At 39.5% G+C, this 18,482-nt stretch overlaps 1 protein-coding gene across 10 annotated transcripts in view; it reads right to left on the bottom strand.

Annotated features, from left to right (window-relative positions):
- The window catches only part of Tnrc6b (trinucleotide repeat containing adaptor 6B), a 227,430-nt gene that overhangs the window by 127,827 nt on the left and 81,121 nt on the right, over window positions 1-18,482 (bottom strand). The window contains exon 1 of one of the 10 annotated variants that reach the window (XM_041671895.1): window positions 5,160-5,380. The exons of the other annotated variants lie outside the window; for them this stretch is intronic. Coding sequence (XP_041527829.1) covers window positions 5,160-5,164 — 5 coding nt within the window. The 5' untranslated portion in view covers window positions 5,165-5,380. Of the gene's footprint in view, window positions 1-5,159; window positions 5,381-18,482 lie in introns of those variants that run through there. 10 annotated transcript variants of the gene reach the window in all.

Below are 18,482 nucleotides of genomic sequence, written 5' to 3'. Positions count from 1 at the left end.
ATATATAAATTCAACCATCAGTAAAATAACAGATTACCTTAAGAGAAAGGAGGGGGAAAAAAATCAAAACACGAAACTGTGGACACTTTATTAAAGAGAAATGCCTCCAACCCATTTTTTACCTCATCCACATCCTAAACAAGCTCAATGACCCTGGTGGCCACAAGAAAGAATAGAAGAAGCCTTCACCAGGCCATAAGAGTTTTCTTGGTTTATCTGGGGGCATGGCATCTCACACTTGTAATCCCCACACTGTGGAGGCCATGGCAGGAAGACAGCCACAAGCTTCAAGCCAACCTGGGCCACAGATTGTGACCCTGTCTTTATTTAAAAAAAAAAAAGAAAGAAAGAAAGAAAAGAAAAGAAAAAAGAAAAAGGTTTTCTGGTTTCACAACTATGTTTCTGTGAAGGTGAAAGAAACAAAACTTGGTAACTGCTGTCATACAGCATTTTCTTGTACTTCACAACCTCCCTCCCGCCCTTTTCTTTTCTTTTTCTTTTTTCTTTTTTGTAGCTTTGGAGCCTGTCCTGGAACTCATCTGTAGACTAGACTGGCCTCCAACTCACAGAGATCCCCATTTCCCTGCCTCTGCTGGGATTAAAGGTGTGTGCCACCACCACTGGGTTCTTCTCCCCATTTTTATACAGAAGGAAGCACACTCGGGTCCTAGGTTAAACTGAACTCAAATAATTACAACAAACAAACAACAACAACAACAAAAATACAAACCAAACCAGTCTATCTAAGAAGCTACAGCTCCCTCTAAGTTTTTAATCCTCCTGCCTCCCCCTGGGGTGTTGAAATCATAAACACGTGCCATTATGGCTACACTCAAATATGTTTAACCATGAGCACTTACTTCCTCTTGGTCCAGGTCCTGGGAACAGAATAGTAAACAGGTAACATCTCTACTTACTGTTCTGGCAAAGGTTATTGTGTGTAGAGAGTACTCCATACACAAATAGTATATAATTTCACACAGTGTAATGATTACAGGGGATTAAAAAAGTAAAAGGGATGTTACAGAGTAACTAGGAAGGCAACTGAGGTCAGAAGGTTCTCAGATTCTCAAATAAGTTTGAAGAGCTTTTGCAAAACGAAGTGGAAAGCTTACCATAGCAAACCTTAAATTTAAATCTCTAAAACAGTGATTCTCAACCTCTGGGTTGAAAACCCTCTGGGAGTGGTGGTGTAAAACATCCCACTCACAGGGGTCACCTAAGACCATTAGAAAAATAAAGATACTTCTATTACGATCCACAACAGTAGCAAAATTACAGTTATGAAGTAGGAACAAAAATACTTTTATGGTTGGAGGTCATCACAACTTGAGGAACTGTATTAAAAATTCAAAGCATTAGGAAGCATTATTATAGAACTACCAGAAACAAAAATTACCATTCACTCCCAGATTATCAAGTAAAAGAAATTACAGAATTTTATTCTACACATAACCCAAGGTTATTAGTCCCTACTGAGTATTTCCACAGTAACCAAGAGGATGGCTGTTCAGCGTGAATGGCAGGTTGAAATTTGTAGATTCTTTTAGCATGTACATCATGATACAATGAATGATTGCTGAAAAAATATATAAAGAAAGGAAAAGTGTATTTAACCTCCTGGGTTAAATCCTTCTTTAGGCCGAGTGACTTCAATTCACTCCAGCCACTCTGTGGTCTTAATCATAAGAAGCAGGTGAGACAAGGGGGATTAGAATAAATCCAGGAACAATACTATACCAGGAAACAATTAGCATATGGTGTTACCTCTCCAGGCAATGCTCAAAGACCCCCATGTTGAAATAGCCAATTCCACTTTAAGTCTAATATCTAAATGATGACTAAATTTTACCAAAGGGACAATTAAAGTTCTCCAAATAAGGGCTTTCAACAAAAATACTCGAGATACTTCTTGCTGTCACGTACTTGTTCTGAATGCAGCAAGTATATAACCAAGTTGAGATGATGTGTTTAATAATCTTACTGGTGGAGACGGACCAAGTTTATTCTATATTCACCCATGTCACTTAACCAGAACAAATTAAACCCTTATTAAAAAAAAATAAATTTCCCTCAACTTTTCAGTTATGTTACTACTATTCAGTTTGCTCTGTAAGCCCTCGGTGGCTCACATTTCAGTCTGGAAAAGTCCAAGAGTGCTTGGTTCAGTCTGCTTCAATTTTCAGAAGTTTCTTTTTAAAGGACTGTCCTAGCAGTAACAGCAAAGAGAAAAGGGCCTCTCAGAGCTCAAGAGCAGTGTATTTGTACCATCTATCAAAGATGCCAACGCTTTGTGCAGACCAGATGGAAGGCCAGAGAAACTTCAGATAAATATTATCAAATGCTGTGATGGTTCGGTGGGGAACCCAAGACATTGCTTCCTGAAGAGCAGTGCTGAGAATAATGACTTAGAGCTACAAGCAACAAGTAGCACACAGAAAAAGAAATGGGGGCTGCAGCTGCAGCTGCAGGCTTATGTTTACTCTGCAATAAGACACTTCCTCTGCGCACATCGTGTCATTTTAAAACAGAAAACCACAACATTCCAGTTCTAATACGACTGGGGTTTGCTCCTTGTAGCACCAACCACATCTTTACAGTTTTTAACCCAACAATTCATACTAGAGCAGAAAACCTTAAGCAGGACACAGTTAAATACTATTATCTGTACACTGATATGCTACTCATTTTTATTTGCTCTGAATTCTTACACTTTCTTTGGTGAGAATAACGATTGGCTCTACAGGAACTTAGACCCAAAATGGCAGCTGAGCTTCAAAACCTCAGCAGAGCCATCATGCTTCCACTCACGAGACCAGGTCTTGTTCATCTCAGGCCTCCACTATCTCTCGGAAAGAGTACTTCTAAAAACATGCCAGCGACTCTGATGGCATTCTGCTAATGTGCTTAGCACCATTCTCCCTTCTGTCCAGGAGATCGGCACTGCTCTACTTCCTCTCTGCAAGCGAAATAAACCTGCCATTCACATGTTTACAGTCCACAAAAACAAGCTGGAGGCAAAACATGAAAAGCTGGGTATTTTTTCTCTCTCATCGTCTTCAGCCACAACTTAGGAAACAGGAGTAAAATGAATCACCCAACAAGTGAAGCTCCGAATAATTGCTTTCATTTTCAGAGACAACAACAAAAACCAGCTCTAATTCTCCTCAGACCCAGGACAATGTAACCCTTCCTATCATTGAGGTGATTTCTATTAATCCAAACCGTAAAGATAATTCCAAGTGAAATGTGTGTCCCTCTTTAATGTAGTGTTTTCAATTCCTCTCACACAAAAGTGGAATTTATATCACAATAAAATTTACATGGAAACCCTTAGCACTTCAGGCACTTCTCTGCTCAGAACCATTACTAATCTAACAACAACATTACTTTAAAAAATAATAAAATGATGGCTCTTCTGAGACAGAACACTAATTATCCTTACGTATTCAAATGGAAAGTCTTTTGTTAAATTAGCGTGAAAAGTCCCTTCATCTACACACAATTGGCCCAAAGAAACAGGCCATTTTCAGCACGAGAGGCCAACCCATTTTAACAGTGAATAAAAAGCTTTTGAAAGCACTACACACCCTCTTCCACATTGTCAAATTTTCAAAATGGTCCAGCAGTTTCCCCATTTTATTTTTTAACACTTTAAGGCCCAGCTGGTTAGCATCTCATAATTAGATTAATTAAAAAGGAAACAACAAAAAACAAAAACCCAAAACCAAAAAAATCCTGTTCCCTTTTGATCAAAATTATTCCATTTATGCTTAATTAGCTTTAATCCAAGTCTATATATTTAATGATGGGGTATGACAAGTCAATCATTTGCATATTTAAAATGTCTTTTCTAAACTATGTAGCAGATTTAGAAGAATGGTATTTTTCTCTTGCCAATATGCCACAGCACAAATCAAGAGGACACAAAATTAGGAGAAAAGAGGTAAGAAAGCAAGGCTTCTTAGAGCCAAGGATATGCTTGGGGGGAGAGGGAGGGATTTTGTCAGGGGTGGAGGTAATTTACCCGCCACATCACAAACTACAGTCCTTTCAGCACACCAGACCGAGAGGCATTACATCACACTCTCACAATGATAGGGGGAGGTGGCCCTGAGAAAGCAAGTTTTCGGCTTTCTTTCCAGCCTCCTCAGGCTTCTAGAATCCTGCATTAGGAGTAAAGGAATTTAACTTGAGGCACTGCACTTTCAGGGTTACTAACAAACTCAGACATTCGTTTATATGATCCTAAATGACCACTTTACAACAAATACATGTCCAAAAAGACACACATCACACACACTCAACTGGCACTGAATACTATCATTAAACAAGATATTTTATTTCATGTGAAATGAAGACCAATATACACTGAGAACTGGAAAAGAAACGATTTCTAAACGGAGTAAAGAGCCATTTATATCTTTAAAATAATCGTGTTTACAAGACAGACCCACCATTTGGTTGAAGACACGATCAAAATAAAAGCGCTGCACATTTGAGAACACACACTGGGACCCAGTGCAAAGGAGCGCGCGCAGAGGAGAGGGTGAGCCACATTTTGCTTGCAAGCAGGGGAATCTATAACCCCAAATCTGGTGAATTCGGTCACCCCATGCACCTAGTTTAAAATGTATCTGGTCTCACTTTAGGCTTACATATCTCCAAGAAGCACAGCCCGGTGTGAGACAGAGAAAGAGAGAAAAAGCTTTGCCATTCTAGGGCTAGTCCTCCCGGATCCTTTGTCGGCCTCAGCAGACGAAAGAATGCAAACCCATTTATATTTATGCAAATTTTTGCAGCAGATTTAAAGGGGGGAGGGAGAGGTTTGTGTTTTTTTTTTTTAAAAAACCTCTTCCTAAATATCGAATTCCAATTACTCACAGCGTCGTTTATTTGTATGATAGAAATGATGAAAAGGTACATATAAACTAAAAGTGCAATTAAATCACTTCAAAATTTAAATATTTTACCAAGTCTTTTCCATTTCTAAAATGCTGAGCCAAAAGTACATCACGGGTCTGATTTACAGATTCGCGAAATGTCTGAAGCCAGGCTCCATGCTAAAGAAATGTCGATTTGCAACACGACTAGTGAAAACGGTTAGACACGATCCATATAAATCAATTGGTTTTTAAAAATTGAAAATATTTACCAACCTCATAAAGTGCAGCAGTGCTTAAATCCAGCAAATTGAGGCATACAAGGTAGAAATGGAAATGAAAAAAGGTCCAAAAAATGAATTCTTTTTGTCTATCTGTATTTTGTATTTTAAATATTCAGAAACCAGCAGAGACTCTGTCGGCCATTTTGGCTAGAACTAACTCTCTCACTCACTCTCCCTCCTGCTCTCTCTCTCCCCCTCAGTCTCTAAAGGAAGCAGCTTTTTGTGACCTTCAAATAGAGGCGGATCACGTGACTCCGGGTAGGTTTGTCAATCAGGAAAAGGGGAGGGAGCTGAAGTTGAAGCTGCCTTAAAGGAAAAGCAGCCCCTTTCCACCGGCTTTCATTTGTGCAATGCTGTTATCTTATACTCCCGCCTAGAGACACTGCATGTGAAAGTGGCAACACCATAAGGGTAACAGATGAACAAAATAGAAAAACCTTTATTGGTTTATAGAAATATGCTCAGTTGCTAACGATGCTTGCAGATCCTGGATCTGATCTTGGCTCTTTTGCTAGTTATTCTCTAGATGTTTGGGCAAGAACAGACTGGCAAACTGCTCTTTAAAAGGGGGCTTAAACAAAGCTTTACCTAAACAAAAAGAGAATTTATTTTTTAGATTAAGATGATACACAGGACACGACCGATTTCTAGCTACCCCTGAAACACACGAAAATACCGAAAATTACTGTAACCACTCTTAAACTGACTGGCAATTCAGAGAGATTAAGCAGCACCCCAAATCACGCAGCTCAACAGGGGGCAGAACGGGCTGCTTTCTGCCCTTGAATTTGGTACCTATTGTGTGAGTACAGCACTCAGTAGCCTCTTCCCAAAACTAAGAGAAAACTAAGCAAGGGCTTCGCAAACCGATTCCTCCAGGCTGGGCAGCACTGAGTCATCTTTAATACCCACCCACTGCAGGAAGTAGCTCTGAGTCTAGGCACTCAATTAAAACCTACTTAGCTTCCTTGCAGCCCCAGTCCCTCTTTGTGACATCTTGACTCCTCTTGCCTAGAAAACCTACCCTTGGCAGACACACCTTGTAGAGATCAGGAAGTGAGGGTATCTCGATCTCTCTCTCTCTCTCTCTCTCTCTCTCTCTCTCTTTCTCCTCTCTCTCTCTCTGCTCCCCTCCCTTCTTCCCTCCCTCCCTTTTCTTCTCCTCCTCTTCCTCCTTATCCTCATTCTCTTCCTCTTTCTTTTTATTTATTTTTATTTTATGTGAATTTATATTTGTTTTTGGTGTGAGGGTGCCGGATCCCCTTGAACTTTAGTTACAGGGAGTTGTAAGCTGCCCATGTGGGTGCTGGGAACTGAATCAGGTCCTCTGCAAAAGTAGTCACTGTTCTTAACTACAGAGCTATCTCTCCCAGACCTGTTTTCCTTCTCTTAGCTCTATTCACTTTATCCTGATCAAGTTAGTCCCAGGCCAGGAGTGGTGGTGGATCCTGCTCTCCATAGCAAGTTCCAAGCCAGCCTGAGATGCAGCTGGGACCTGTCTCAAAAAGTCAGTCACTACCCAAAGCAAGCATCTTGAGCCTCCTAGTCCAATCCAGGCACAACTAGGACACACTTGACTACTTCAGAGTTGTTTGTTTTATGACAGAACTGCTTAATGTTGGTCTTTCTCTATAACTAACTGTCAACTGTTATAGAAACACCACCATCTTCCTCATCTTCAGTGAGGTATCACAATACTGAACTCCAAACAGCAGCTGAATCAATCAAATCATCTGGAGCTCTGCTTAGAACGGCAGGCCTCAACAGAAGGTTACAAACAGATACAAGTAATTTAAAGGAATGGATGTCACAGATCTCCATCCATTCTATCTAGGTGTTTTTTTTTTTTTTTTTTTTTTTTTTTTTTTTTTGAGACAGGGTTGCACTGTGTAGCCCTGGCTGTGTTTAAGGATTCTCTAAGGACATAAAGAAAAAGTAGGCTGGTCAAGGTGGCTTTCCCACATTAACAAGGCTGACTGGTCAGTCAGCAGAGAACCAAGGACTCTACAGGCCAGGCTTTCTTTACAGAAGAACCTGTTAATTCTGTCTAAAGCCTACGTGTTTGTCTTTCTGGCTTTCTAGGCCTTTACACTGTCTGCCTCTGATTTTCCACTTAGAAAAGGACAGGCAAGGAACTGCTTGGGGCAGCAAAGGCCACCGCCCTGTCAATGTGGCCGCTCTGATACTCTGGTATAAAACGCATCCATTGCACTGCACCAAGAATGGCCAACCCCTGAACTGACAATTGATATGTAGGCAAAAGTAGAAAACTCCTAGGCTGGAAATTCTGAACATTAATCTATTTTTATCCTTCCCATACCTTCCAGATGAGTTACGGAAACCTTATGTGGAGTAGGCTCAATATGTGAAGATGTGGAGACTGACTACACAGTCGCCTTATTTCACTTTGTGATGGTCGAAAATTTTTATTCTGCTGCCTCTGTTCTCCAAGACACAGTATTACTGCACAGATGTTTAAATCTATTTCCTGTCTTATTCGAGACTACACAGAGCTTCTTACACCATTTCTCCAGTTATAACCTTTCTTCACCTGACCAATTTTCTATACAACCTAGGTCTATAGATATAGTTACATAAAATGTGGTGGTGGTGAACACCTATAATTCCTATATTCAGGAGTTCAAGGCCAGCATCAAGCAACAAGGCAACTTTGAGGCCAGCCTGAATTACATGAGACTCTGTCTCAAAAAATCAAAAATGGGCTACAAAGAGAGCTCTGGCAGTAAAGCATTTGCCATGCAAGCCTAAGTGAGTTCAGGCACCCATGGGAAAAAGGCACTTGAGCACCAGAGGATAACTTCACCCCTCAACATTCACGGGCACATATGTGAATGCACACATAGAAAATAAAATAGATATGCAAATAAAATATTTATTGATACTAAATCATGAAAAATATTTAAAAATAACTCTGTGGTATATTTGTAATATCACCATTTATTAAAGACCAAAAGAAATATTTATACTGATGAGGTAGACGTGCTTATTTTATTTTTACATAAATTAAATCTAGGCCAAATATTTGATGCTGTAGGGCATGACAAATCACTAACATTTTCTAAGCTGATCAATATTTTGATTTTATAATCATCAACTCTGAGAAAATCATTTCACATAAAGAGATAATACAAAGTGGCAGAAATATATTAAGGGTCATTTCAGAAATTCTTAGAATTCTCTCCTAATCCCAAGTCAAAATTTATCCAAAGATACATATTATCTACAGCAATTTAAACAGCTATCTTTAAAAATCAAACATTCTAACACAGTACAATCTAGAGATACACTAATGTATAGTTAATGCTGAAGAATAGCAATAAGGAAATATATTAAGTCTTTATTTTCCATAATTAAAACTATTATGTTCCTGTAAGAGAAGAACAGTTTGTATAAAATGGAAGACACAGCAACTAGAACACACAATAGTCTGGCATCTGGGCTAAGGTGTTTCGGGCAGCATCTTCTGGCACTGAGAAAGCAAGTGCGATGCAAAGTGCAAGGCTACAGTGAAGGTTCCCAAGGTAACATGGGTGAGCACTGCTGCAAATACTTCAGACTAATTATGCATTTCATTTTTGAATCAATTTTTAGTCATTGTGCATTCAGAAATGTTTTACTGCTGCCCAATATTTTTGCAACCCCTGCAGCATTCAGTTTTTCAATCCCACATAGGCTCATAACCCACAGTTTCAAGGAGCTAGGGCTTGGGACTGAAGAAATGGCTTGGCAGTTACCGGTAGTTGCTACTTTTCCAGAGGACCTAGGTTTGATTCCTATCACCCACATGACAGCTCACAACCATGTGTAACTCCAGTTCCAGGAGTAACATAATAATAATTATAAAAAGTAAAATAATAATTTTAAAGGACTAGGGTCATGTGGGATGAGCATACCTTTAATCCCAGCACTCAGGAAGTAGAGGCAGGTGAATCTCTGTGAGTTTGAGGCCAGCCTAGTCTACAAAGCGAGTTCCAGGACAGGCTCTAAAGCTACAAAGAGAAACCCTGTCTCCAAAAAAGTCTAGAGCCTACCATACAGAAGACCCTGGGTACAATAACCATTACCTATGGAATACACCTGCAACAGAGAGAAATAAAAATGCATCTATGGTCATTAAAGTCAGGCCAGCCAGGCTAGCCAGCCTGACATTAAGGTACCTTCAAAACTAGAACTCTTAGCTTTTTATACATAGATTCTGGGAACTTAACTCAGATTCCAAGCATTTTATTGGTTATGATATCTTCTCAAGTCAAATGTTAATTTAGAAAAAATTAAAATTTGTGTGCACTTTTTAAAAAAAGTTTTATGTGTATGTATGTTTTTCTTCTGTGCATATCTGTGTACCATGTCTGAGCCTGATGTCCTCAGAAGCCAGAAAAGGGTGTCATATCCCCCGTACCTAAAAGTTATGAACAGTAATAATGAACTGCAAAGTGGTTACTGGAAATCAAACCTGAGTCCTCTGGAAGAACAGCAAATGCTTTGAACTGCTGAGCCATCTCTTCGGTGTCTGGACCCCTCTCCCCACTTTAAGAAAACCAAATTCTTCAGATCCAAATTTCAAAAGTTAAATTCCAATATTTTCCTCTATCTCCATGGTACCATATAAAAACCTCCATGGCAGCCGGGTGGTGGTGGCGCACGCCTTTAATCCCAGCACTTGGGAGGCAGAGGCAGGCGGATCTCTGTGAGTTCGAGACCAGCCTGGTCTACAAGAGCTAGTTCCAGGACACCAGGACAGGCTCCAAAACCACAGAGAAACCCTGTCTCGAAAAACCAAAAAAAAAAAAAAAAAAAAAAAACCTCCATGGCAGTATTTTCATACCCACATTGTGGTATTTGTCAATTTTTTTGGTTTTGTTTTGAGTCTGAGTCTTGTTATGAAGCCCAGGCGAGTCCCAAATTCACAATCCTCTTAAACTATCAAGATCTGGGATTACAGAAGTATACTAGGAAGCCCACTTTGTCAACTTTTAACTAAGTTGTCATTGCTTGATTTATATCCTCAACTTAAATATTCATTGATATGCAAACCATAAAAGAAATCCTGTCATTTGTAACATGAGTAAATCTTGGAAGACATGTTAAATTAAGTAAGCCAGTGTGGTGGTCTGAATGAGAATGGTCCCTGTGAGATCATATAGTTGAATGTTGGCCCAAAGTGGGCATAACTATTTGGTAAGGATTAGGAGATGTGACCTTGTTGGAGGAGATGTGCCACTGGGGTGAGTTTTGATGTTTCAAAAGCCTATACGACTCCTAGTTAGTCATACTCTGTTTCCTACTTGAGGATAAGGATGTGAAATCTCAGCTACTGCTCTAGCACCATTCCTGCCTGCGGGCTGACATGGTCATCACCATAATGGTAATGGACCCAAACTCTCTGAAGCTCTAAGCCCTGATAAGGTCTGTCTTCTATAAGTTTTCTTGGTCATGGCAACTTTTCAGGCAATAAAAAGTAACTAAGCAGCCAGGCACAGAAAGGACAAATACCAAACACACTCAATGGTAGAATCTAAAAGACTGTTTAGGGTAGAACAGCAGTTACTAGAGGCTAAAAGAACTACAAGGAGTGGGAGATGGAACAAGCTAGCCAACAGGTAGTGTTTCCAGTTACACAAGAAGACTACTTCTGATGTTCTACTATATAGTAGTTTCCCTAGAGATTCAGTAGTAATATATGTAATGTCAGTGCTGGCAATCAAACCCTAGGGCCTTGTACATCCAACAAGTTCTCTACCATTGAATATCCCCAGCCCTTGATTTTTAGAAACACTCACTCTCCATCCCCTTGGTATTTCAAGACAGGGTTTCTCTGTCTTTAATAGCCCTAGCTGTTCTGGAACTCTCTCGGTAAACCAGGCTAAATTCAAATCAGAGATCCTCTTGACTCTGCCTTTTTTTAGAGCTGGAATCAAAAACATACACCACCATGCCATGCAACTTTGAACTTTTGATCCTTCTGTTTGAGCCTTTAGAGTGCTGATATTATAGGTATATGTCATGTCCAGCTGTACTTTATGTTTCAAATATCTGAAACAAAGAATATTTAATGGTCTTATAACAACAACTATAAATGTTTAAGGTGATAAGTATACTATTTTTTTTTATTTTTTTTATTATGTATACACTATTCTCTCTGTGTGTATGTATGCCTGCAGGCCAGAAGAGGGCACCAAACCTCATTACAGATGGTTGTGAGCCACCATGTGGTTGCTGGGAATTGAACTCAGGACCTTTGGAAGAGCAGGCAATGCTCTTAACCTCTGAGCCATCTCTCCAGCCCGATAAGTATACTATTTATCATGATTTGATCACTACATGTATACATTTACCAAAACATCATACTGCACCCATAAATATACCAATTTTAAATTAAGCATTTAACTTTTGAACCCAGTTATTTATTTGAAACTAATTATCCTTTCTTAAAGAGCATCTTTATAAAACCTGACTTATTACTGGCAAGAAAGCATCGTGGTTTTGCCTCAACAGAGGCATTGGGAGGTGGACCAACTGTGCAAGGGGCAGCACAGGTCCTAAAACAGCAGTACAGATCAGTGGGCAGACTAGATGTGTCTGAAAGAGGCCATTAGAAACCAAGAAATAAGGAATCAATTCCAAAAAAAAAAAAAGCAGCCAAGAGGCTAGACAAACATTTTCTGCAAAGTAAACAATAAGCAATGATGGGCTTACCAGTAGGAACACTTGAAAATAGCAGTACTGAGCTAATCTATCTGCTGGAACAGTCAAGAAAGCTCTGGATATAAAATGCCAGGGTGGAGGTGGTAACATACACCTTTGGTCCTTGATCCCAGCACTTGGGAGGCAGAGGCAGGTGGATCTCTGAGTTAGAGGCTACCTGGTCTACAGAGTGAGTTCTAGGACAGACATGACAACACAGAGAAACAACATCTTGAAAACAAAACAAAAGGGAGGGAGGGGGTCAAGATCTGGATATCAAGTCAAACAGCATGTTATCTGCTACTTTTCTTTAGCCATCAGCAAATAACATGTTAGAATTCCAGGGTTCTTGTCAACTTCTCACCTTAGATTTCCAAAGAGGGTGTGTGGAACAGGGGTGGGAACTCAGGGCCAACTTCATCCATTCAGCATGTGTTTACTGGTGCTTTTGTGTGGTAGGTACTTCTTAGGCAGAGTCCAAAGCAACCAAATCTCCATCCTTGCTTGCAGAGCTAAGGTCTAGCATAAAGCCTCACTGTACTGAACCTTTTGGCTACATATTCTCAGGCTGTATCTTCTTTCCATCTCTACACCATCTACAGATTCCTAGCGGGGAGAGGAATCCAAGAAAAGTGCTGAGGGCAGAAGTGGGTACCCACCCTATACAGTGATCAAAACCATGTACTCCTCTAATCCTAGCACTTATGAGGCAGAGGTAGGAGGATCTATCGCTATGAGTTTGAGGCCAACCTGGTCCACATAACGAGTTTAAGGTTATCCCTGACTACATAGTGAGACCCTGTCTCAAAAAAGCAAAATAAAGTACGACTTCTGTTAAATTAATCACTATTCTCTGTAAGCTATGTGAGTCACTGTATCTACTGTTAATTAATGCCACTACCTGAGTTTCACAGGTATCCGAGGAGAAACTTAAAAAACAAAATCCAGAGCTTATTCATTATTAAGAGAAACTTGGACAAAAAGACATTTTTCTGATTTCTGGGAAGTCATTTCTTTTTAAAGCAATTTCAATGCAAATTAGAAAATTTACTAGCATCAGAATGTTTCCCACAGATAGCACACAGGAATTGATGATTTCAGTCAAATTTTTAAAAGCAAAACTTTCATGATTATAAAATAGCTATTAAACTACTATGGCACTTAAAAATACCAATTAACTTGAAAACAAAATTCATAATTCCCCACAAATCTGAAAAGATTATCTAGAAAAGCACACTAATCCATTGTCTAGCTTCCTGGGTAATTACGGAGTCTGCAGAAGAGTTCAACTTCGTATTTCTTTTTTTTTTTAAAAAAAAGATTTATTTATTTATTTCTTTATTTCTTTATTATGTACATAGTGTTTGCTTGCATGTTTGCCTGCAAGGGTGGGAGAGGGCATCAGATATCATTACAGATGGTTGTGAGCCACCATGTGGTAGCTGGGAATTGAACTCAGGATCTCTGGAAGAGCAGTCAGTGCTCTTAACCTTTGAGCCATCTCTCCAGTCCCAACTTCGTATTTCTTAATACAGTTATTTCAACATTCTCATGTTCTTACGGCTCAAAGAAAGGGAAGAGTGAGGTAAAGGAGGTAGAGGCAGAGACAGAAGCAACAGTTTATGAAAACCTGATTATACAATACACAAAACAGGTTTGGCTTGGTGGTGCACATCTTTAATCCCATCATTTGGGAGGCAGAAGCAGGCAGATCTCTCTGAGTTGGAGGCCAGGCTAGTTTACATAGTTCCAGGTCAGCTAGGGCTGTACAATGAGACCCTGTCTCAAGCAAGCAACAAACACAAAATGAAAAATTTAAAAAAAAAAAAGTCCCTATTGGGCTGGAAAGTTGGCTCAGCAGTTAAGAGCACTTGTTGCTAGAGAACTTGGATTCATTTCCCGACATCCACATAGTGGTTTTCAACTGCCAATAACTCCAGTTTTGGGGGGAGTCCAATAATTTCTTCTGTCCTTTGCAGGCACCAAGCACACATGATGCATACACATACATAATTCTTCTGTAAGTAAACAGGCATACATATGAGAATAAATAAAATTTTTAAAAAGCTGTCTGTTAGGGGCTAGAAAGATGGTGCAGCGGTTAAGAGCCCTGGCTACTCTTCCATAGGACCCAGGTTCAATTCCCAGCACCCACATGGCAGTTAATGTAACTCATCCAGTTCCAGAGGATCTGATACCTTCACACCAATGCACATTAAAATAAAGTTAAATAAATTATTTTTAAAAAGATTTCTGTTAACAATATATACATTTAACCTCAGCAAAGGCAGGTAGATCTCTGCGAGTTCCAGGCCAGCCAGGGTTAGTTACAAAGTATGACCTTGTCACCAAAACAAATAACCAACAACAAACAAACAAACAACTAAAAAAAAAAAAGAAAAGAACTTCCTATGGCTAACTAACAAGTTTAGCATCTGAAGATGAATTAACTGTTAATTTTGTGATTTGGGAATATTTTCATTGTTTATCTAGGAGATGCCATAGAGTTGTTCAAGGCTTTTAAACAACCATCAAAACAGTAATTCTAAAAGGCAGTGTTGCTGGGTCTGCACAGACCTGGATTGAAGCTACTCCAGAGACTGAGGCTGGAGGATCACAAATTCAAGGCCATCCTGGACTACATGGTTAGTTAGTTCTGAAGATGGGCACATTTGCAATTTAGTGAGTCCTTGACTCAATATTTAAAAGGTAAAAAACTGCAGTAACATGTTCAGTGACAGAGTGCATCGCTAACATGTGTGAGGCCCTAGGTTCAATCTCTAGGTCATCCTCAAGTATATGCTGTGTTCACAACCATTCTGGGATACAGATGGTCCTGTCTCTAACAACAAAAAAGTATCTTATCAGCTTATGAATGGATTTATCTTATAACACAGAACAACTCATAAAAACATATTTATGAGTCCTGTGAAGGAGCCCAGTAGGTAAAAGGTAAAAAAAATAAAAGCAGCAGCAGCAAACAAAAGAAAGAAAACAAAAAGGCAAAGTGTTAAATATAGTGGCCAAATATAAAACAAGGAATACCACAGCAAAAAAAAATTTTTTTTCTCCCTTTGCCATACTGGAGACTGAGCTGAGGACCCTGTGTGTGCGAGACAAGTGCTCTACTAGTGTGCTTACGGCCAGCCTAGGGATCTTTAGTCTGATCACACTCCCCCCCCACACACACACACCATGACGGATTCCCTCACACTATGAGCCTAAATAAACCCTTCCTTCCTTAAATTGCTTCTGACAGGTATTTGATCACAATAGTAGGAAAAGTAACTACTACACATGGTACAGCACAGTATATAAACAAGTATCTATCTGCTACTTTGAAAAGCCATCACGCAAGGAATAGTGGTGCATGTCTTTAATCCCAGCAGAGACAGGGCGGGTGTGAGGGGTCCTGAGTTCGAGGCCAGCCTGGTCTACAGAGTGAGTTCCAGGACAGCCAGGATACACAGAGAAACCCTGTCTCAAAAATTAAAACAAAATACAAAACAAAAAACAAAGCATCACAGCTTTTATTTATTATTTCTATTTTTATTAGGTATATGAGTGCTTTAACTACATGTACAACTTTATGCAAAAATAGAGAATCAAATGCCACTATAGATGGTTATGAGCCACTATGTGGTTGCTGGGAACTGAACTCAGCATCTCTGGAAGAGTAGCCAGTGCTCTTAACCACTAAGCCATCTCTCCAGCCCCCTTGGTTTTTACTTTTACTCAACCATTAAACATATTGTGCAACTAAAGTTGTGTAACTTCAATGTAGCAATTAAAGCAATAAACTTGGCTTATCTGATCTGCTATGGTAACTTGCTTAAAGTGGATATTATTAAAAAAAACTATCATACTAGACATACTAATAACAAAACTCCACTGAAAAGAGATAGAGAGAGAGCTCAGTGGGTAAGAACATTTGCTGCTTTTCTAAAGGACTTGAGTTTGATTCCTAGCACCTACATTAGGTAGCTCATAACCACCTCTAATCTGGTTCCTGGGACTATGACATTCTTTCCTGTCTTCTAAATATCCACAGACATGTGGCATACCAACATGCAGATATACATATAAATAAAAGTGAAACAAATCTTTTAAAAAGCAGTATTGGAATATATATAGTATTTATTAATCTAAATATTTATATAGTTATAAATATTTAACAATAAACTAATAATTTATAGATATTTAATAAACTAATATTAATAGTTTAGCACAGAAATTCCTCAATATCAGAAGTCTTTTCTTTTTTTTAAATATTTATTTATTATGTATACAATGTTCTGTCTGTGTGTATGCCTGAAGGCCTGAAGAGGGCACCAGACCTCACTACAGATGGTTATGAACCATCATGTGGTTGCTGGGAATTGAACTCAGGACCTTTGGAAGAGCAGGCAATGCTCTTAACCACTGAGCCATCTCTCCAGCCCCCAGAAGTCTTTTCTTAATTTTGTTTTGTTTGTTTGCAGGTGTTTGGGGTGTTTTGTTGTTGTTTTCAGACAAGATTTTAAATAACCCAGGCTAACCTAGACCTTCACTATGTAGCTGAAGGTAACCCTGAATGATTATCCTGACTCCATCTCCTAAGTGTTAGGATTAGAGACATAAATCATCATATTCAACAAAGTCCATCTTTTTTCCTTTCTTGCAGCCATGGGGAACTCACACCCAGGATCTTATACACAATAGGCAAGCAACCTACCACTAAGCTAAAATCCCAGCACCAGAGTCCATTTTTCTTAACAGTGTACAGAAACCTAAGTCTTCCTGTTAATAAATCCTAGCTGTATTGAAACACGCATCACAGAATATAATGCTGTGTTGAGTAATTGTTGTCAATAAATTAAATGGGAAACAAATAGACCAGTAAATTTAGTCCTCATCCTTACAAGCATTTTCTCTGTAATCTTGAGTAAATTTTATAACTCTTGTGCTTCATCTGCCCTTCTTCCATAAGTAACAAAAGGTGTTTTATCCAATAAATGAGGGGAAAACATTAAGTTAGATTCTGTCTAGGAGCTGGGTATAAACCACAGTGGCAGAACATTTATCTGGGTCCAATCACCAGTATCACGGGATGGACAGACACACACACACACACACACACACACACACACACATGACAGGGGACTACAAGACAGAGACTATAAAACAAACAAACAAATGAAAACTTATTTGCTCCTGATTCTCACAGAGAGTAAACAGATTTTCAGAAAGAAAAGATATATTTCTTCCTAATTACTTCAATATAGGATAACAGAGCAGACCCAGAATGAATGAATCAACTAATGAATGAACGAACAAAAACAAAACAAAAGAGGGCTGGGACTATATGTTAGTGCTTATCTAGCAAGTTGCAAGGGCCTTGATTTCATCCTTAGTGCCAAATCAAACTACAACAAAACCTCAGGGTTTAGGGGGCTTCTAGAGAATGGTAAAGCTATCACACAAGATACTCTAATTTATGAAACTCTGTAAAAGCAGAACACACTTGTGTAGAAACTGTCCATCCCGCCCCCCCCCCGCCCCCCCCCCCCCCGTTTCCTCCCCCTCCCTCAGGGCCCTGAAGGATTCCCGAGTTCTGGAAGAAGCCAACTCAGGGCAGGTGTTACCAGAGAGGGCCTCTGAAGATAAAGACAGGTTTGTTTAGGAAATGGGAGCCCTCTAAAGAGCAGAACTTTCATTGGTGTCTAGGAAATATCCTTAAAGCCCTTTCATTGTTTTCCCCAACTTCCTATTATTCTAGAGACTCTTGACTTCTGTTACTGTGTAAACCATAGTTCCTTTCAGGAGCACTGCTTCAGGGAGAGCAAAAGAAAGGAGAGAATAACACTATAAGCACCTTAAAATCAGCAAGACCAGGGATCAAATCTTAAACTCTACTTTAAGTTGTATGGGCATGGGCTGATCTCTGAGTAATGGAGACAAAATGCTACAAGTGGACATGGCACTGGGGCTGAGGAGATGGCTCAGTGATAAAAAGATCAAGGTTTGATCTCCAGCATTCACAAAGCAGCTTACAACCATCTGTAACTCCAATTCCAAGGGCTCTGATGCCTTCTTCTGCAGCCATCGGAAACTGGTATGCATGTATTGCACAGATGTACATGCAGGCAAAACATCCATACACATAAAATAAAAATAAGTAAATCTTAAAAAAAAACACAACCCCATGACCTAGACATGTACCTACCTTAAATACAGAAATCCCTTGACAAATGCAACTGTGATTTTTATAGTATAAGATTGTGGGGTAGGAGAGTGGGTGGAGGTCATGGAGAAAACTGCCTGAAGTACTTCTCCTGCCTTTTCACTGAGACCAAATAGATGTCTGCATTCTAATTCCCTAGAGAGGAGTGGATGCCATCAACCCATCTAAAATGAAAGTGCATTAGACAGATCAGAGTAAAGTTAGGATTTATACTGTGAGCTATTTTTAAAACTGCCAGCTTAGCAAATTAAACGGCTGCGAAGATCTCCTGGTTTCCATTCACAACAAACACAAGACAAGGCACTCTCCTCTAATGAGTCTGGCCTCCTGGAGCACAGTCTAGTCTGCATAATTCATTCCTAAGGGTTTAGGAAACATCATTTTCTC

Source organism: Microtus oregoni, unplaced genomic scaffold (genome assembly GCF_018167655.1).
Source record: "Microtus oregoni isolate MIOR12 unplaced genomic scaffold, Mior012 000022F_ref0000154, whole genome shotgun sequence".
Taxonomy (NCBI): domain Eukaryota; kingdom Metazoa; phylum Chordata; class Mammalia; order Rodentia; family Cricetidae; genus Microtus; species Microtus oregoni.
This window is presented reverse-complemented; position numbering and strand designations above follow the sequence as displayed.